We start from the raw sequence: 20,687 nt of genomic DNA on the forward strand, positions 1-20,687 counted from the left end.
ACGAACGGTTGCGGAGCTGTGAGTACCAAACTCTCAGCGGGTCTAAGCCAAGCCAACATCTACTGCCCAGTGGGGTCTAACGGGCCTTCATCAGCCGTCCGAGACCACCGACACCGGCGTCTCGAGCTCAGGCGACACCTCGTCGCCGTCCGATCGGATCGGACCCCAGACGTGCTTTCTGGTTGGATCCACACTCTCGCGGTGCAGCTGTTTCAGTAGCCGAAATTGGGGAATTTTTCAGCGGGGGCGATTATTCACCAGAAATGAATGTGAGCCAGGGTGCGGTGCATCCTATGGAGGCGCCGCCGTCACAAACGGAGGGCGCGGCGAACTTGCCGTTGCCGCGCGTCAGGATGAAGGATCTGCAAGGCATGCCGGGTACGGTGGGGGGATTGTTGCTTCGTGTGTGTCAGTTGTTGTTCGCAGTTGTGGCGCTCTGCGTTATGGCGACCACGAGCGACTTTCCTTCAGTCACCGCCTTCTGGTAAATAATTTTTTTTTTTTTTGATCAGGTTACTGTTGTTAATTTACCGAATCGAGTGAGGTCTGGGTTGACTGATGTTTTGATACGATCTATCCTATATGTTTGATTGGCAGTGTTTTTGTTATATGTACTGTTCTGTCGTTATTGAATTCGAGGTGTATGTTGTGATAGTGTTGTCCATCAAGCTAAGACGGGCTGTAATTCTGTGAATTAAATTGCTGTAGAAAGAACAGCTTGAAAACATGTTGGTGACAGTAAGAAATTGTGTTTTCAGTGGTTTATTGTGTTTTTCCTGAATGAAGAAATTGAATTTTCACATTCTTATATACTAGCTTTTCGAATTTGATTTATGGTTAATGGAGGCAATGACTTGAAACAATATGCACATCGAGTTTGAGGAAAACAGTTGGTTCTCCTGAGGAAGAGTTGATTTTGCTATCACTATGTAGTGGTTATATGCTGTTATTCTTAGACTTTTGTTGTTTAATCTCAATATGGTGGGTACATTTTCTGAAGTGGTTGTGATTTGATGACAACATAGAATCAGGTTTTCTTGCCCCTGTTAATTGCTAGAACAAGTTATTCTGGAAAAATTTGGATTGCTGGAAGATATGTTTCTGATAATGGGCATTATTCAACTTGAGTTATGTGATCAAATGTATGGTATCTTTGAAGTTGACTGTGCTTGATATGTGAACTTTGTCTAGCAGTACAGTTTGGTAGTTAAAAAAAATCAATTATAAGTAGTATACAATTTAGTTGCTACCTTCTCATTGTCGTCAAGAGAAGGCGGATTCTGAAGTTAAACTTTTTGTGTGGGCAGATTTGCAGAATGTTCGAAAGAGTCATATGACCCCCTTTCCTTTGTCAACAATGTGTCATTTCATTAATCTAACATACTTGATTGTCTTACGTAATTTAATATTTCTGGTGCTAACTCTGCACCTCCCGTTTCTTTCTATCCTCTTTATTTCAGCTACCTTGTTGCTGCTACTGGTTTGCAGAGCTTGTGGAGCATCGTATTGGGTTTAGCTGATGCATATGCACTTCTTGTAGGGCGCCGGTTGCAGAACCCCCGAATTGTTAGTTTATTTGCTGTTGGTGATGGGGTAAGTTACTAAGTTTGTCTCAAAAGCTTAACACATATGCATAGAGCATACCTTATGGTAGTATTGTCATAATGCCAACACACTGCTCAATAGGATCTGAATATGTCTCTCCTGAACATTCTGTTTTTCTGCTTTCTTGAAATCTTGCCAATGCCGAATTGCATATTTCATTATAAAATCATGAAAAACCTGTCTTTAAAAAAAGTTTAAATAACAATCCCTCTCTCCCACTTTCTATATTCACCTTTCTATTTTTGTCCGTCCTACTTATTTTGTTATTTTTCTTTTTTGGAAAAAAATTATGCACTTTTTAATGTTATTTTAAATTTTTTAATTTTAAGTAGACTAATTAGTTATCTTAGTCTTAATTTATAAATATTTTTATTATACGATAATTATTTTCACTAATACATTATTAATTATTTACTAATTATACTCCTTCTAAATTTCCGCGTTTACGGTAAAGTGGACATGATAGCCGGGATGGAGGGAGTATATCAATTTGGAATGTAGCACTTCTATTAATTAGTGTCTTTTTAGTGAGTTGTTATCTTTTATTACTCATTGTTTCTGGAGATAAGCTATCGAGCAAGCAGAGGAGATTGTGAATTAGTAATGCAACCATAGACAACTAACTATAGCCTAGACAATCATAGAATGATTGGCTAAGACTTAAAGTTGCAGTCAATAATTTACAAATTAAAAATCATATCAAAGTCATGCCAAGTAATATGTTTTGCAATCTTCTAGCTTATGTCTATTATTATTATTATTATTATTATTATTATTATTATTATTATTATTATTATTATTTTTTAAAGGTATTACACTCACTAGTAATGTGTATTTCCTAAAAACTATACCCGATCTGTTTGCTAGATAAGCCAATGGGTGTGAGGAAAGGCTGCTCACACTTTCTTTGAGCTCCATGTTAGGCAGCTCTCTTTTGATGGGTTTTAATATTCTCCCTTCATAGGTTCCCTGGACCTAAAATTGAAGTTAGAATTGTGTTTTTTGAGAATCAAAATTGGATTTTTACCCTAACTCTTCCACCTTGCCCAAGCCTGACTTTCCTTGACGATACATCTCCGTAATTGATAGGGATGGCAACAGGGTGGGTTCGGGAAGGTTTTGCAGGCCTCAAAACCTGCCCCGCTAGAAAATTTTAGGCCCCAAAACCCGCCCAGCCTTGGCCCCGCCTTTGGCCAATCCGAAAAACCCGTTTTGTTTTATTATTATAATTTTATGGGGTATTTAATATAATATCATAAAAATTTTAATATTAAATATTTAAAAATCTCAATCACAATATCCATAATATATTTTCAACCGCGGTAAAATTGGTGTACCATGCAATAAAAAAAATTGTGAGTTAGAAGATAAATACGTTGAAAAATATGAAAATTTGAAAACTAAAAAATAAAAATAGGAAAGATATAAAAAGTTATATACTTAAGTAATATGAATAATTATAAACATATGTATTAGTAGTTTTTTAAAATTATTTATTTAACCGGGTTCAAGACGAGTTTTTGAGCAAACTCGTAACCTACCCCGAACATTAAATTTCAAATTCGAATATGCCCCATTAGTGGTCAAGACCCGCCCCAATTGCGGTCCCTAGCAATTGAGAGTTTGGGGTTTAATATGTTATTAAATCATTATAAAAACATAACCATTAATCTAAATTTTTTTGGCATTATTCTAATTTTTTCTTTCATATTGAAAGCCCTTTCTTTATTAACAATATGGGACGACTTAAATGTCTTTGTGGGATTTAAAATGCATGCATTAATGTATAGTATACTTAATTAACCATAATTGTATAACGTCCTAATAACATCTAATAGTTTTCGTCAAGCTGGAGCATCCATATTATAAGCTAAGTCTGTCACAAATGCTTTGCCCTTGAGATCTTTCCAAGGCTTTTGTGAATAGATCAACATGTTGGTCTTAGACTGTACATCGAAAACTATAATGGGACCTTGTTGTTTCTCATTTACCAAATCCGCATCAATGTGTTTATTTTTTTCATGAAAGACTGGATTGGAGGCAATATGAATTGTTGCTTGAATGCAAAACATTAGTTCCATGGGAGATGAATCCTTAAAGTGAATCCTGAAAAGTGAAAACCATCTTTAGTAAGAACATTCTACAACCAAATTATCTCACAAGTGGCTTGGGCTCATGCTTATATTCAAATTCTGGATAGAGCAGGAAACAACAGTCTGCTGCTTACCAGAAAAATGCACCAACTTGAAGTGAACCTTTGATCATACAATCCTGTCCAATCTGCATATGAATATCCCTGTACTAGGGAATGCCATAGTTTTGACCTAAAAAGCAATGTCTTGGTGTTCTTTTTAGATATTGTAAAATTCGTACAGCGGTGTCTTAACATTTTGTTTAGGCTGATTTCATGAATTGACTGACAACACTTGTGGCAAAGCAAATATCTAGGAGAGTGATAGTTAGATAATTTATTTGCCAGTAAGTTTGTGATACTTTTTCATTTTTGAAATTTTCAAGCGTTCGTTCTTTCCATCAAATTTAACATTCAACTCCATAGAATTGTCTACTGATTTGGTGCTAAGTAGCTTGGTTTCTACGAAAAGATCAAGAACATATCTTTGCTATGATAAGCAAATGCTCATTTAAGAGAGAGCAACTTCAATATAAAGTATCTATGTTGTCCAAAATGGCAAAATCCTTAGTTGATTTCATCAACGTAGACATTAAAGGAATATTTCCGATATTAATACATTGGAAGAAAGCCAAATGATCATATGTACACCAATATAATCAGAATTCCATGATGATGTTACCAAAATGGCAAAATCCTTGGTTGCCCAAATCATGCTCTTGGGGATTGTTTAGACCTAATGATTATGCAACTGAAATACTGTATAAGTCTCTTCCTAAGTAATAAATCTTGATGGTTGATCTATATAGATGGTTTCATGTAAGTTATCATGAATGAAGACATTTTTAATATCAATTTCATGGATAGACAATCTATGCATGGTTGTGAAAGCAATAACACATAAACAAAAGTCATTTTGACTATTGAGAAAAAAATTTCCCACGTAATCCATACTGTAAACTTGAGTATAACCTTCTACAAAAAGAAAGTGCCTTCAAATGCCCAATGGAGCTGTCGGAATTAAATTTGATAGTGAACATTTTGACAATCTGTAATGGGATGATTTGGCAGAGGAGATACAACATGCTAAGTAGCATTGCTTTTTAAGGTGACCATTTTCTTTGCCATAGTGTGATGCCAACCTAGGTGATTGAAACCTTTTGAGAGCGTTGAAAGAACAAGAATAGTAGACAAAGATAGCACAAATGAAGAATGCAAGACTACGAATCATAACAATCACATTTTGAGATAGGGTAGGAGGTACAATACCTGCGACCTTTTCGAACGGAAATAGAGAGATGAAGATTATTGTTTGGCAGAGTAAAGGTGGAGAAGGTGCCAAGATGGTTCAAGTCAACATCATTATATACAAGAGTGAGGTCTATGAGATGTACACTTGCAAGTCATGTCAAGCTAAACAGGGAGCAGGATCAAGAGCAACGGCAAGCTCAAAAGAAGAACTAATATGAGGCTTATGAGGCACAAATGATGATGTATCTCAAGAAAGAAGAAAAAATGAGAAACATTTAAGTCATCATTAGTAGGCATTGGTTTTTGGGATTGAGATTAGAGTATGAAGTTTCCTCAACAAAACCAACATTTGTTGAAATAAAAAAGTGATTCAATGATGGACTAAAGCATCTATAATCTATTTTAGACTAGAATATTCAAGAAAAAGGCATTTGATGGATGTAGGATCCAATTTATTAGTACCAAGTTGAAGTTGGTGAACAAAAATGGACAACCAAATATTTGAGTATGGATAGAAAAGTAACTTTTTTAGGAATATAGAGGAAAATGAGAATTGACTAGAGAATATGAAAGAAGGCATCCTGTTAATGGGGATAAAATACCATCAAAATAGCATCATTCAAAAAACTCTTTGGTACATTAATGTGAATTAACATGGTGCAAGTTGTTTCGATGACATGTTGGATTTTTCATTCAGCCACTCTCTTTTGTTTTGAACTATAAGGAATAAGGATATGAGAATGTATGTTGAATGCCATGGTGATTTTGGTAACTAGAAAAGGGCTTAGAGAAGTATATTCTAGCATTATCAGTTTGAAGGTTGTTATTACGACAACCAAATTGGTTATGAATTTTCAGAAAATGAACAAAATATGATCTTTCATTAAATGAAAATTCATTAATAAAAAATGAAAAATATTGAAACTTGAACTTGGACTTGATGAAGACCTTAATGTTTGTGTGAACAATCATAAAGAGTTTGATAACTTTATCATGGGTTCAAATAGAGGAAGAGATATGATGATGTCTACCAAGCTGACTTGATTCACAATTTAAAGTAGAGACTAATTCTGAATGCAATAATGCCATCTTAAGATTATTTAATAATAAATGGCCAAGGCAATGATGCTCTCAGTAAATGGAGATACAAAGGATGTATAAGCACGAAGGAATTGTAAATTAACAAAGTAGTACATTCCCTTGGACTCATTTATTTCTCCAATCACTTTTGGGGCTTCAAATCCTAGATAATGGAAAAAAAACAAGACAACAATTTAGCTGATATGTTAGCTTACTTAGATATGAGATTATTATTATTATTATTATTATTATTATTATTATTTGTGTGTGTGTTGATTTTTGATATCTTAAGGTGAAATAGGTGATGTTTTGTATGGAAAATGGGTGTTTGATGTGATGCTTTTGGAGGGTGATTGAGAAATCAAATAATTTAAAAAAACAAAATTAAAAAATTGCAAAGAGAACAAGCCAAGTGAAGGCAAGATAAAAGAATTGCCAACTTCTTGGATAGAAGTAGAGGTTCCATCAACGATTGTAAGGTGATTATTATAAAAATGATGTAAATGAGAGGTTTGAGGAAACAATTCTTTCTTACCTAAAACATACCGTATAATTACAGAATCTAATATCCAATGTTGAGCCAAAAGGATAGAAATGTGCAGATCTTTGGGTTACCTTGGTGGGATATTGATGCTATAGAGGACGATGGTGTTTGCTTAGGAGCTTGAAATGCCAAAACTTGGGGTATTCCTCGAGTAAGAGAGTGATAGGTTGGTGTGGTTTCTGATGCAAGGGAGTAACAATTGATTCTTCAAGAGATGAAATATGGGCTGCCTGAATGTGTGCATTTTATCTAAGCTCGTCATTTCCTCATAGCTATTCTTATTGAAATGGGTGCAATGAGGTCGATGACTATCTCATCCACATGCCCATGCCAATGCCCACGACTTCCTCTAGGTTGAGACGAAGGATTGTGATGAAGAGAGACATACTGAGAATAGTTTTAGCCATAATTTATTTGGAAATAGAATGGGACATTTGAGAAGATACTTTAGCAAGAGATGGAATGCCTATGTTACCAAGAATTTAAGCCATGATAGGTATGAAATTGGATTTTAGAGCTGCCAAAAACTAACCCGACATGAGATAATTGGGTTCGGGTAAAGGATTTCGACCCAATTATGTCTGTGTCCATAGAATCAAAAAGAATATGCAGCAGTTAAGTCGTCTGCTTGCCAATTTTCCAACAAGGTCATTGCTAAGAGGTTCAACTTGAAGATTGGAAATCTTTCTCTGTCCTTCAAAGAATAATTCAATGTTCTTAGACCATAATGACTAAATTCAGAAAATGCTCGGTAATTCTCAGATTACTAATCTGAGATGAAGATGGTTGGAATTTCGATACTGCACTTCCACCGGCCATGGTGAATAGAGCAGCGTAGACAAAGGAAAGGACAGTCTGATTGCACTTACAATGAAATAAAGAAATTGGCAAATTGCAATCACTTGAAGTGTGAAATAGGACTATATTTGAATCGACCCATTCAAATTTGGTATGATTACTGCCATTGCATGAATGGGATTCTGGAGACACCACCAGAATAGTCATGATTGCCGGAGCTTGCTGGTGTAGATGGTAAGATCACAGGATTTGGTTTGTAAGGTTGTTTGAAGAAAAGGGAACAGTATATGAGTTGCATCAACCTTAACACTACAATTACATGAGTATATATATTCATCGGTCGGAAATGAGTAGACACAATTTTAATGTCTGGTACGAATGTAGTGCTAATTCTAGGTGTTAATCTTGCTCTAATTCTAGCACTAATCGACAATAACCATTACTCATAATATCGCACAAAATCCATCAAGGAGAATAATCTACGTTATATATAGCTCAAGTAAAAAAAAAAAGAATTTTATTTCTCAAATTTTATCCTTTATTACCTTTAGTGCATTTTCATGAGTGGTTTAGATGGCAACATGGCGGGATATTATAGTTATAGTACATGATATGTTTGAATAAACTAGCATACTTTATAGATCCAGGATAAATTATTTTATACTGACTTGTATATTATGCTGCTACTAATGCATCCATAACAGCACACTCATTTGCTGCTTCATCACTTAATTGTTAATGTTTTACTTCTCTGGCTCACATGCTGTCTGATTGATGCATAAAAAATAAATAAATAAAAATCGTTGCTTTAGAAAAAAGAACATTGTAGCAGTGTTTATTATTTCAAATTGATTAGTAACTTTATTTGGAGATATCTTGGTCAGATGAAATAACTGTAGCAGTGTTTATTTCAAATTGAAGGCAGTGCTGTCTGTTGCAGGTAACCTCTACGTTAACATTTGCGGCAGCGTGCGCATCTGCAGGCATCACAGTGCTAATCGGCAATGATCTGGGAGCGTGTGGCAGCAATCACTGCGCAGAGTTTGAAACTGCTACGGCCATGGCCTTCCTCAGCTGGTTTGTCGCCTTGCCTTCATTTTTGCTAAATTTCTGGTCATTGGCATCGCGATGATTGTGGTTATGATTATGATTATGGCTGGCTAAGTAAGGTATTATTATGAATGATGGGTAGGTTTGTGTAATCTATGATTTGATGAGGGGGTGTGAGTGTGAGCAATGGTGTTTGTGTACAAACAAACAAACAAACAAAAGTGAAAATAGATGACATTCACTCACTGACTGTGATGTGTATAAAATTTTAAAATGTAATCAATTGCTTAGAGACGTGCAGTGTTGTGTGTTCTGTGCGTTTTATTTTTTCATAGCATGTTGGGTCGTAGGAGAAACTACTCAAGTGAAAGATTTCTTGCTAGGTTAATTTTAGTTTACTTTGACTGATTATTATTATTATTATTACTACTGCTACTACTACGGTGGCGGCTCCGGTGCTGTGCTGAAACCACATATACTATTACTACATATAACACACTGTATATACTAATAAATAATCACATGAACTATTAATATATGTTAATATATAAAAATATAACACATAATTAACAACTTATAATTTCATACAATATGTATTATATATAATAATAATAATAATAATAATAATAATTTGTGCTGTTGGAAAATTAGCAATTCAGCACCATAACCCTCTCTTATTATTATTATTATTATTGGCTATTATTATTATTATTATTATTGGCCAAGATATACTTTCATCATTTATATTTGGACATTGATCCCTCCCTGCTTGCTAATTGGATCCCGATCAGAATATACTTAAAAGTTGTGTTTGTTGGAGATTTTAAGTTGAGATTTGAATAGTCAAAATTTTAAATTTGAATAGTTGTATGATTGTGATGTTTTGAATGTAAAATTGATTTTTAGTATAATATAAAAAATGAAAAATAGGTGTTTGATTTGATATTTTTGAGGAAAAAATACAATGAATAGTGTATTTAAAATCTAATCCCAAAACAAACACATCATTGCAATAAATATAGTTAAAGTGCATATAATTATGGTATGGTCGTTTTGATTGATTTTAAAAAATAAGTAAAAGTCAAAAATAAGATTGTTTAGATAATTTTTATAAAAATGATTTTTTGGAAAAAAAAAAAATTGAAAGGAAACTGTCAAAAAATTATTTAAAGGGCATTTCTTTGTATAATGTTTTGGTTCAGGATATCTTTTGTAAGTGAAATATATAGAATTGTGTTCCTATTGGGGAAGAAAATTGTTGGAGCAACCCATATGTTAATATATCTTTCTATTAATTTTTTCTAGTTTTTTTTTTAAATTTTATTAATTATAATTAAAAGTTTTAAATTATTTAATATAATTGAAAATAACTACTTTAAATTTAAAAATCATTATTCAAAATTCAAATTTATAACCAAATACATTGTTGATGTTTATTAACTATAAAATATATTGTTTCATATATTAAAGTTAAAATTAAATTTTATTATTAAAAAAATTAGCTCGTTTCAACCTCACGTAAATCTTATTTTTCGTATTTTAAAAGATAAAATTGATAATCGAGTATACACATGATAGTTTTTGCAATTTTCCTAATTTACTTTCTATCTAACTCATTTTAGTATTAAAATGTTATTATTTTTTAATCTTCGTGTCCAACCAAACTTACATAAGTTTACCGGATGAAGGGAGTACAAATTTTGATGGAGCTCTTTGTAAATTATCACAAAAATGCATTAGCATATTACTTCTACATATGTGACCTTTAACACGTCTAATATGTCTATCTGCCGATGGCATGGCACACTACCTCAGCAATGGAATGGGGGTCAAGACACTATCGGCCGCTTTATGAACATCCGATGTTGGATACCTCCACGAGAAAAAGATCTTGTCAGTATCTATTAAAATAATCTTTCCGCAAGTATTTTTCTCAAAGCGGATATTAAAGAGTACAAATTGGTCATCGATTCAGCATTGGATAAAAGAGGGAAAATGTAACACCCTCAGTTAGCTCATACTGAAAATGCTACCGCCACACTGCATCATGAGGTCATCATCTCCTACTTCGAGCCCCATAATACAATTTTAAAGCTAAAATTAACCATAAAAACGCATTATTATATAACAAAATCTATTTATGAATATTTACAAAACACATTCCTAAACAAGAGGTTTTTCCGGTTAAAAATTTACATATAATACAATAAATGTAAGTTCACTCACTCAACCCGTCTTTCTATATCACAAGACGCCCCCTGTCCCGAAGGTGCCATGCATACCTGAAACAAATATTTTTCTTAAAAGCAGTTTAGAATTAAATCAATTTTAAGAACTAACGTGAAATATGTCATTTCATACATTATTAAAATAAAGTCTAATTTCCATCAATCATAAAATATGTGTCATGTCATGCCAATAGTGAAACGATCCAACAAAGATATCAAACTCGACAACAATGCACATGCACATATATATATATACATCCGCCGAAGTAAACAGTCGGAATAACCTCGGCTCCATAATAATAGACTCACTGCATCTGTCTAAGTGAGCAGCCGGAATAACCTCGGCTCCGTAATAACAAGCTCACTAGACCATCATCAATAAATAGCCGGAAAATCCTTGGCTCAAGGAAGGACCTGATAAACCCATAATAACATAACGGTCATCCGGTCACTTCTATATACCCACCATACGACTCCCATAATCAATACATGGATAGCGAACGTTGTCGCCATTAACCACAAGACACCCATAGTCTGTGATAGCGAAGATAGGATCCCCACTGACTAGCCCTATCCCGTGTAATGTAGTAGAATCCGTGCAACCTGGAATCACCCAAGGGAAAACCCGGAAACTCTAATCCTTCTTGCGCGCCCGTTATCACGTTTGGAGTTTGACATATGATTCTAAACTACCGGTAGACCTCACCAGTGGCCAGCCCAATGAGTGGAACAACACCTAACACGAATGATTAGACCAAATACGTCTCAACTACCATGGTTATAATCCTTAAATGACCGTGTGACTAACTCACTCAGTTGTCCGACTACCATCGTCCACTATCACCAAAGTGTTACGGTACATCGGGGTCGAATATCCTAACCCCAGATGATGCCCTCGCCTAGCACTACCGCACATGGAGACTAAACGATAGATCCATAAAACATATCTGATAAATCGTGCAATATGTGTGCAACATGTCAAATAAGTGAATTTAGCGAAAAGAGCTGATGAGACAGCTCACCTATCCTCATTTTCATAAATTCACCAACACGATCAAATGCGTATATCAAATATCATAAACCGTGAAGTCTCCCATATGCATACGCACACACATATATATATAAATATACATACACTGACAAAATGATTCACATAATATGACATTAACATATTAATCAGAATCGCATGCAACATGCATACCCAATTTCTTAAAATTGGATTTAATTTCTTACTGCTTACCTCTTATCGACACTCCCTAACTTTTGCAATCTCACCCAAATCTCCTCCAACGTACACCTGCCCCCATTATTTACTCAAATCAGATGAGCTATATGCTTATTCATAGGAGCTACCTGCTTATTCAAAAGCTAATTTCTATAATTAGCTCGTTGGGTTTCAAATTTTTATATTTAGTAGAATACGATATTCTAGTTATAAAACTCTTATACCTCACGCTCGATTATTAAATAAAAATACTTTAATAAACAGGCATGTGCAGTACACTGCCGTTTTCAATTCGGCTTCGATCGATACAAAATTCTCAAAATATAACGCTATAACTAAGAATAGACTATCAGCTAAAGTAATGATTAAATAGCCAAATAGTCAGTTATAAATTTTTGAAGAATTTTTAATTTAATATCCCCAATATCGAAATTCATATTAAAATCCATAATTGCATTCTACGTATAAAAAGGAATACAATACCAAAGTCTAAATTGAAATGGAATGACTATTTTTTTTTTTTCTTCTCTTTCTCCCTTCTTTCTTTCTCTATGTGGACATTTGCTTCTGCCTTCCTTGGCAAATGGGTTTGTTAAATTCTTTAATTTACTATATATATATATAATTATTATTATTAACGTTATCATCATCACTTCAGCTTATCCTATGCTTATTATTATATTATATATATATATATATTATATTTTTATATTTATTCTTATCGATATTTATCCGTTTAACAATTTTTATAATTATAACTAATATATAAAATAGGAATAAAATTTATTTTATAATATTAATTTCTTGTTCCTAAAATATTATAAAAATATATTTTTTTTTGTAATAATATTATTTTATATACTCCGAAATCGGGGTATTATAGAAAATGCCTTTGTAAAAATCAGTAGAATTATGCTTTGATTTATATGAAAAGAAAAAAGAAAAAGTAAGAAAGAAATAACAACTATAGCTCCAATCATAACGCAAAAATAGCCGGCTATACTTGCTACTTCTTCCCTAAAAACACATTAACAAACTTAGTTTCCATATTTTCTAAAGATTAAAATACATTATAGAAACCTAAAAACACATTATACAAGTTACACAACCTAAGTGAGAATTATGAATCGAAATATTGACCGAGAAAATTCGCAACAGAAGATTCTGTATCGAAATTTCGACGAGGGCATAAAACACAAACATTGATTGAGAGTTTGAGATTGGATTCACATCGGAGCATTTGCAGTTGAGAGATTCTGAATGACGAATGAAAAAATTGCACAAGAACAAAAAATCGCACAACAAGGATTTGGCGTAGAAGGGTTACAATTGAGAAGAAAAGAAATTGGATAAAAAGACTACAATGCCCTTATCTAATTACACTTGTTAGATCTAAAGTGAATGATTAAGATATTATAACATCAGCGTATGATCTTCTCCCTATAATTATACAATCTTACCTTAAACAAAACATACCCTGTCGTGTTGCCCTACTTCATCATTTTTTATTTCAACTAATTCATTCTTCATTTTTTATACTTTCTTCTTTTCGGCAGATAGTTTTTTTTTTTTTTTCATTTATATATTTTTATATATATTTCAAAAGAAATAAGTAACGAACTTGAACTGTCAATTTAAACTGACAATTAACAGTTAGACGAGTGTTGAAATTGAAATCATGAAAAATTTAATATTAATTTCAATTTGATGGCAATTTCGGATTTGAACCAGAACTAACCATTTGAATAAACTCAAAGCTCGTTGATGGACATGTCTATGAGAAAAATATCTGAAACTAGAATAATCAATCTGTTGAGCACAAAAAATAATAATAATAATTAATAATGGCAGTAGGATTCTGGATGGGTCTGAATATGAGCCAAACGGCCCAGAGGTCGGTTGAAAGAGTGAGGTCGGACGAAGAAGAAGCAGGTCAGTTGGTTTGCAGTCTGACCAAAGGAAGTTGATCGGTTGATTTGCAGTTCGACCAAAGTAAGTTGGTTGGTTGGCCCAGGGACAGGCCAAGGTAAGACGGTATGGTAGCGGAGTCAAAAGGAAGTCGGTTGGACCAGCCGTCCATCTAAGGAGATAAGGCAACCAGAGGATGTTGTTTCATCGTCGGCTGATCCGCGGTCGGTTGGTTCTCAGTCGGTTAAATAGGTCGGATAGTCTGCAGTCAGATAAGCAGGTCTGGTGGTCCGAAAGTCGGCCGCTACAGAGGTCGGCTGATAGGGAAGTCGGCTGCTACAGAGGTCGGCTGATAGGGAAGTCGGCTGCTAAGGAGGTCGGCCGCTACAGAGGTTGGCTAATACGGTTGTCGGTTGGTTTGCAGTCGGATGGTGTGTAGTCGGTTGGTCCGTGGTCGGACCAATTAAAGTCGGGCGAAGACGGAGAGGGGTTGATGCGGAGTTCGGACCAAGTGAGGTCGGGCGAAGAAGAATGAGACGGACGATGCGTGGTCGGACAAGAGACCAGATGGTGGTCGCTTGTTGGGGCGGCCAATGAATCGTTTGGTCTAGCGACCAGTTAGTCTTTGGATTAGTCGGGTGGCACATAGGTCGGGCGAAACGAAGTCGGGTAAGAAGGGACATGGCAGTAGATATGCAGGTCGGACGAAAGGCATTTCTTGGGCGGTTGGAGGAAGTTGCAATGGGCGAACGGTTGAAGGAAGTTGCAACACTTGTCGACAGAAGAGGACTTTCTAGGCGGTTGACAGCGGTTGCTGTAATCGACCAGACGGCAGTTCAAATCGTTTCTTTAAAGGGTTTTAAAGAGGTATGTTCCTGACCTAAGAAATCATCTTCAATCGACATCAAATTCACGAGAATTGCTTTTGCGGATCACCACTTTATTTTCCAGTTCTGTATTTTATTTTTCTATTTTATTTATGTATCCTACAGTGTTTAGAGATTCCTAATCTCAGTCACTCATCTATCAAATTCGAAGATATTTCATATTTTCAAGTTTTACTATTTATTGTTGAAAAATTGCATCAACACAACCTAAATCGAAATTTAAATATTGATTCGTTCTTTTTAATGTTCGAATTGGATTGAATTGAAATATTTCTAACATTCATATTCTCGGATTGATTTGACATGTGTTTTTTTGTTCTTTGTTTTTTTGTTTTTTGATTTATTAGAATATTATTTATTAATTAATTAATTTATCTTTTTTTTTAAAAAAAAAAAAATCAGATTTTGTGGTTTTATTTAGTATTGTATTATAATTTCATTGTTTATGGTTTTTCTATTATCTTATTTAAGTTCAGAATATTATTTATTTTTATTTTTTTAGTTCAAGTTTTATAATTCAAAATTTGGATTTGACAATTCAATTTGATTTGTTAGAATCTATAGGTGTTTTTTTTTTTTTTTATTGAAAATTATAATTTTGCAGGATAAATATTTAGTTAGGATTTACTACTTTTATATTACTTAAATAATTTTTATATCTTATATAAAAATATATATATATATTTTTCAAACAATTTCATTGAACAATTAAATCCTATTTTTCACCGGTTTTGTTTAGGCAAAATTTTTTAAAATATTTTAGAATTTTAAAAATAATAAAATATTATCATTGATGCAATATTTTATTTTGTTAGAGAAATATATATTTAATTTAATTTAATTTTTTTAAAAATAATAATATCAAAATCCAGATTTAATGTTGAGTTTTGACATGTCTAGCGGGAGGGAAATACGTCCCCAGCTTTATTTATTTATTTTATAGTAAAATCGAATTATTAACTTCGGAATTTTGCAAGCAGATCCCCCTCCCCACTGGTTCATATCCCACCACCATACAATCTTCTTCTTTTTTTTTTTTTTTTTCCCTCGGCTCGCGCACCTCGTTATCGGTCATCTTTTGCCCGCCCCTGTCACCGACCAAGCAACAGCAACAGTAACAGTACTTCCTCTAGTCGTCTTCCCTATTTTCCTTGCCCGTCGCCGTAATCACTAGTCCAGGATTTATCTGGGTACGCAGCACTCTTGCCTCTTTGTTGTCTTGCTCCTACCATTGTTTTTGAGATTTGTTTGGGTTGCAGTCTTGCTGGTGTTGTGAATTTAGGGTTAATCTTGGAATTTTATTTATTTATTTATTTTGGGTAAGGCTTTGTAGAAATTAGATTTTCTTGTTGCCTGTGCTGTAATTTGAAATTTTGATTTCGAATTTAGTTGTTAGCCGCTATGCAAGGAAGTGAAAGATTATGAGTGTGTCCGGCTGCAGGTTTAGTGTTATGTAATTTTTATTTTTTTGAATTTTTTTTCTTTCTATCTTCTACTTATTTATCCATTTGTGCAATGTACATGTTTGGCTACTTATTTATTACAGTTTATGCAAATTGATGATTTAGTGATGAATAAAAGTTTATTGTCTTGTAGATTTGGTTTCACGACTATGGAAAATGAGGTTCAAGATGTGGGTGCAAATAGTACAGAGACAGTCCAGTCCTATTATCCCCAGGTCTCTACAGAAGAAACTCCTCAAGTTGGAATGGAGTTCGATACCGAAGAAGAAGCATATCAATTCTACTTAGCTTATGCTAAAAAGGTAGGTTTTGGCATGAAAAGACATAAAATGCATAAAGATCAAGTGGGTAGGATAATATTGAGGAGGTTTTCTTGTAGTGCCGAAGGAAAAAGGGAAGTAGATAGGAGAAGTATCAACGTGAGAACTCCACGACCAATAACAAGATTTGATTGCAAGGCAACAATGAAGATTCGTTTGAAAGAGAATATGAAATATCAAATAATTGAGTTTGTTTCCGAACATACTCATCAGCTTACCTGTCCTCAAGAAACACATGCATGTAGAGGACAGAGGAGGATAAATGATGCTCATGTTGTCCACATTGATATAGGACTTGCTCCAAGAGTCTCGCATGATTTTATAGTTGAAGAAGTTGGTGGCCAAGATAGTTTAGGATTTATCAAGCAGGATTGCAAAAATTATCTGTGTTCAAAGAGAACAAAATATATGGAGATTGGGGATGTTGGAGGTATTCTGGAATATTTACAAGAGATGCAATGTAAAGATCCAAAATTTTCATATTTTATTCAAGTGGACGAAGATGATAAGATAACAAATATATTTTGGGTGGATGGTTGGATGAAAGCAAGTTATGATGATTTTGGTGATGTAGTCAGTTTCGATACAACATATAGAAAGAACAAGGAAAATCGTCCTCTTGCTTTATTTGTTGGTGTTAATCATCATAAGCAAACAGTTGTTTTTGGCGCTGCACTTTTATATGACGAGACAATTCCTTCATTTGAATGGTTATTTGACACGTTTGCCAGTATCATGGGTGGAAAAAAGCCTGTTACTATTTTGACAGATGAAGATGATGCTATGGCTAATGCATTGGTTGCAAGGTGGCCCGAGACTCATCACAAATTATGTATTTGGCATATTTATCAAAATGCTACAATACATTTGAGTGATATTTTTGAAAAGCACGAAAAGTTTGCACATGATTTTGGGAGATGTATCTATGACATTGAAGAAGAAGACGAATTTTTGTACGAATGGAATGAAATGTTGGTGAAGTATGATTTGTTGGAAAATGTTTGGTTGAAGAGGTTGTTTAGAGTGAAAGAAAAATGGGCATTGGTTTATGATCGTCAATTCTTTTGTGCCGATATTACTTCAACACAACGTAATGAGAGCATCCACAAGGTCATAAAAAAATATGTCAGTTCTAACAACAATTTGCGAATATTTTTTAAAGTGTTTGAGAAGTTGATTGAATACTACCGGTTCGAAGAGTTGAATGCTGATTTCGAAGCAAGTACAAGTGCTCAAGTTGTGCCAATTCAACTTTTGAAACATGCTGCAAGTTTGTATACACCTGAGGTTTTTAAGGATTTTCAAAATGAATTGTGGAAAGCCTTTGATTGCACTGGGGTTCTTAGGGGCGCATATGGAACAGTGGCAGAGTATCATGTTAGTTATCTTGGAAGAACAAAACCTCATGTTGTTAAATATAACTCTGGAGATGGTACTGTTTCTTGTAGTTGCAAAAAATTTGAATTTGGTGGGTTATTATGCTTTCATGCATTGAAAATTCTCACAAATAATAATATTTTGGAGATTCCAAAGCAGTATGTATTGAAGAGATGGACAAAATCGGCAAAGGTAGGATGTTTGCCTGGTAGAATAGCTTCATTGGAAGATCCAAGGACAAAATCGAGCACCAGGGGTACAGATTTGAGTTTGTTCTTCAACAAACTAGTTACAAGAGCTTCTGAAACTAAAGAAAGTTATGAGTTGATGAAAAGAATATTTGTGAAGACACTTGAAAGGGTGGACCAACACTTACACAGTAGAAAAGTTGTGTGTGAAGGATCATGTGTGAGGGATATATGTTCATGTAATAAACACAAAAGTGGATTGGAGAAGAACTCAAAGAAAAGAAATCAAACTGAAGCACAAAGAAATGAAGTTTTACCAGAGCCACAGGTACATAATTGTATTTCTTTGTAATTCCTTTTGTTTATGTGAAATTAACATGAAGATATTATTCCGTATGCAGCCATTCATTAATCAAACATATCTTGAAAGACGCGACATTGCCTTACAACAAAATCAAGCAGCTCAACATCAGGTTTATTTTTATTTTTGACAGTTTTTGGACCTCATACTCGACTTTTATAGTTGTGTTTTGTTTTACTAGTTTATGTTTTTTCTTTCTATTTAAGAATCAAGTTCTTACTCCAATACCAAGCATACATCCACAATTCCCCAATGACTCGACTTCTGCTATAAAGTTCTCTGAATCATTTGAGGTATTTTTTATATTATCAGTTGTGCTGTAATTGGATAAAATGTTGCATTTTTGCTCAATTACTATAACCTACATCTATGTAGGTTCAATCAGCCCGTCGTTACGACTGTTTTCCATGTAGCACCCCTGTAACTGCTAATCTTGGTGGTGAAAGAAGCGACCAGACTTCGCAACAATCTGATCTTCCCGAACAATCTGATCTTCGGTGAAGGTGTAAACAATCTGAGACTTTATTTAGATGGTTTGGGTGCTTACTGCTTTGGATGTTTAAACGGTTTGGATGTTTTATACTTTGTTTATGAAGGTATAAACAATGCGGGTGTTTTGGAATCGGAATTACTGCTTGTGGACGAGATGGTTTCTTGTATAGATTAAGTTTGGTTGCATTGTTTGTCCTGAACATTTGCTGTTTATTTTGTTGCATTCTTTTTGTTGTTGTTTTCAGGTTCGGGGTCCTGAAAATGGAGGCATCTGTGATCATATGTTTTACTGCTAGGTAATATAAGTTGTATATGCCCGCTTATTGTGTTCAATGGCTTTAATTTGATTCTATCCAGAATTTATTTAGTTTCCTGTTAAATCCAGATTGATGTGATAGCAAGGTATAGGCCAGGAATGCCTGTTTTGTCTGTTGTGATCCCTCGGAACTCAAGTCTTATCCACCAAGATGGAGTTTTAGCGGTGCATTTGAGGTATGCGCTTTCCAAAGTCATTCTAATATAAGTTATAACAATACTTCTATATCATATTGGTGAAAAATGCACGCCTTTATTACATATTGAATGAAAATGATATATGGTTCCTGAAACTCGGCATGGATCATAAAGGTGGGGCTTTCTATTAAACCTGTGAGTTAAATTTTTTATTGTTAATTGAAGAGTTCATGTCAGTCAAAAAGTCGTATGGAAAGAATCACTTGGAATTGGAAGCCGAGGCTGAGAGAACTAAGGATAGCTACAGGCATAAATACTGGAACTTGAGTGCTTGTTGAATAATTTAAGGAAGAATATAAATGAGATGGAGGATTTATCATAATCAAGATATTTTGGACGGAAACAAAAAGAAATTGATATAATCACTTCGTAGATTCTCAATTGGGATCTGTACAGTTGCTACAGAAGTCAGACTTTACATCTAAAATATGTTCTTCAAAATCGATGCTTTATCTTCTGAACTAGTATAGGAGTTGAAGTTGGCCTGTGAGTTCATAAAGCAGGAAATCTTGAAGATAAAGAATACCTATGCTGAAGAATTTTTATCATTTTGGCATGAACACATTGGAATATTCTGCCCCATATATATATATATATATTCCGAACTTCTGAAACTTATATTTAAGTATTTTCTTATATCATTTATTGGGAATGGTCAGGCTTAAACTTCAAGGACTTGATAGATGCTGCTAAAATTATCTGTGTGTGTCCTTGAAGAAAATCGGAAGCTATACTCTATTGCATATGAAATTAGTGCCCAAATAGTTGAAATATATACTTTTTTTTTTCCACCATGCAGCTCACAAGAAATTTATTACAAAATTACAGTTTGTACGAATTTGGTTGTTGGTTGCTCACAAGTGTGTAATGATCTGCAGGATCTTGATTCATTGCTTTTGGATGATCCGACAAACCACCTTGATGTCGATCCGATTGAGTGGCAAGAGGGTTGTACTAAAACAGGATTTATCATTGGCTATCATATGCTATGACAGCAGTTTTTTCTTGATCAAGTAAATATGTACAAAAATTATGCATTCAGTTTAATTAGCTAATACTCCTCTTTACTTTCACTAGATTAGTTTTAAGCTAATCTTTTTATTCCGTGTCAGTGTGTTTGTGACAATTTTATGAAGTGTTATTATGTTTTGTTAGGTAACATATAATACAAAAAAAATAGTAACATATTTGTAATGAAAATTAAGGAATTGATGATGTTAGGGCTTGTTTGCTTAGGCTTGACTTAGGGAGTATTTGACAATGGGC

General features: G+C 34.1%; 2 protein-coding genes across 4 annotated transcripts; both read left to right on the forward strand.

Moving 5' to 3' along the window:
* Positions 1–8,870, forward strand: LOC127244296 (CASP-like protein 5A2). The gene is made up of 3 exons (XM_051264767.1): positions 1–484; positions 1,461–1,593; positions 8,350–8,870. The coding sequence occupies exons 1-3, from the start codon at positions 264–266 to the stop codon at positions 8,539–8,541; spliced, it is 546 nt and encodes a 181-aa protein (XP_051120724.1). The 5' UTR covers positions 1–263; the 3' UTR covers positions 8,542–8,870.
* A 6,821-nt stretch (positions 8,871–15,691) lies between these two features.
* Positions 15,692–20,525, forward strand: LOC127244175 (protein FAR1-RELATED SEQUENCE 5-like). Of its 3 annotated transcripts, none has more exons than XM_051264584.1 (8): positions 15,692–15,897; positions 16,304–18,383; positions 18,457–18,528; positions 18,623–18,709; positions 18,792–18,919; positions 19,154–19,204; positions 19,294–19,400; positions 20,300–20,525. In XM_051264584.1, exons 2-5 carry the CDS (start codon positions 16,320–16,322, stop codon positions 18,915–18,917), a joined length of 2,349 nt encoding a protein of 782 aa, XP_051120541.1. In that variant the 5' UTR covers positions 15,692–15,897; positions 16,304–16,319; the 3' UTR covers positions 18,918–18,919; positions 19,154–19,204; positions 19,294–19,400; positions 20,300–20,525. The 3 variants fall into 3 exon arrangements, with proteins under 3 accessions (XP_051120541.1, XP_051120540.1, XP_051120542.1); XM_051264583.1 differs by having other exon boundaries at positions 15,693–15,897; positions 18,792–19,012; XM_051264585.1 differs by lacking the exon at positions 15,692–15,897 and having other exon boundaries at positions 16,332–16,472; positions 16,550–18,383; positions 18,792–19,204.
* The last annotated feature ends 162 nt before the right edge of the window (positions 20,526–20,687 follow it).

This window comes from Andrographis paniculata, unplaced genomic scaffold, assembly GCF_009805555.1.
Source record: "Andrographis paniculata isolate CXL003 unplaced genomic scaffold, ASM980555v1 Contig9END, whole genome shotgun sequence".
Lineage (NCBI taxonomy): Eukaryota > Viridiplantae > Streptophyta > Magnoliopsida > Lamiales > Acanthaceae > Andrographis > Andrographis paniculata.

What these genes read in the sequence shown, in the direction of transcription:
- LOC127244175 (XM_051264584.1), top strand. Translation starts at nt 16,320, where the DNA reads ATGGAAAATGAGGTTCAAGATGTGGGTGCAAATAGTACAGAGACAGTC. An exon ending in AAGTTTTACCAGAGCCACAG is followed by an intron (nt 18,384 to 18,456) that starts GTACATAATTGT and finishes TTCCGTATGCAG; the next exon opens with CCATTCATTAATCAAACATA. An exon ending in AGTTCTCTGAATCATTTGAG is followed by an intron (nt 18,710 to 18,791) that starts GTATTTTTTATA and finishes ACATCTATGTAG; the next exon opens with GTTCAATCAGCCCGTCGTTA.
- LOC127244296 (XM_051264767.1), top strand. Translation starts at nt 264, where the DNA reads ATGAATGTGAGCCAGGGTGCGGTGCATCCTATGGAGGCGCCGCCGTCA. An exon ending in CCTTCAGTCACCGCCTTCTG is followed by an intron (nt 485 to 1,460) that starts GTAAATAATTTT and finishes TCTTTATTTCAG; the next exon opens with CTACCTTGTTGCTGCTACTG. An exon ending in TATTTGCTGTTGGTGATGGG is followed by an intron (nt 1,594 to 8,349) that starts GTAAGTTACTAA and finishes TGTCTGTTGCAG; the next exon opens with GTAACCTCTACGTTAACATT.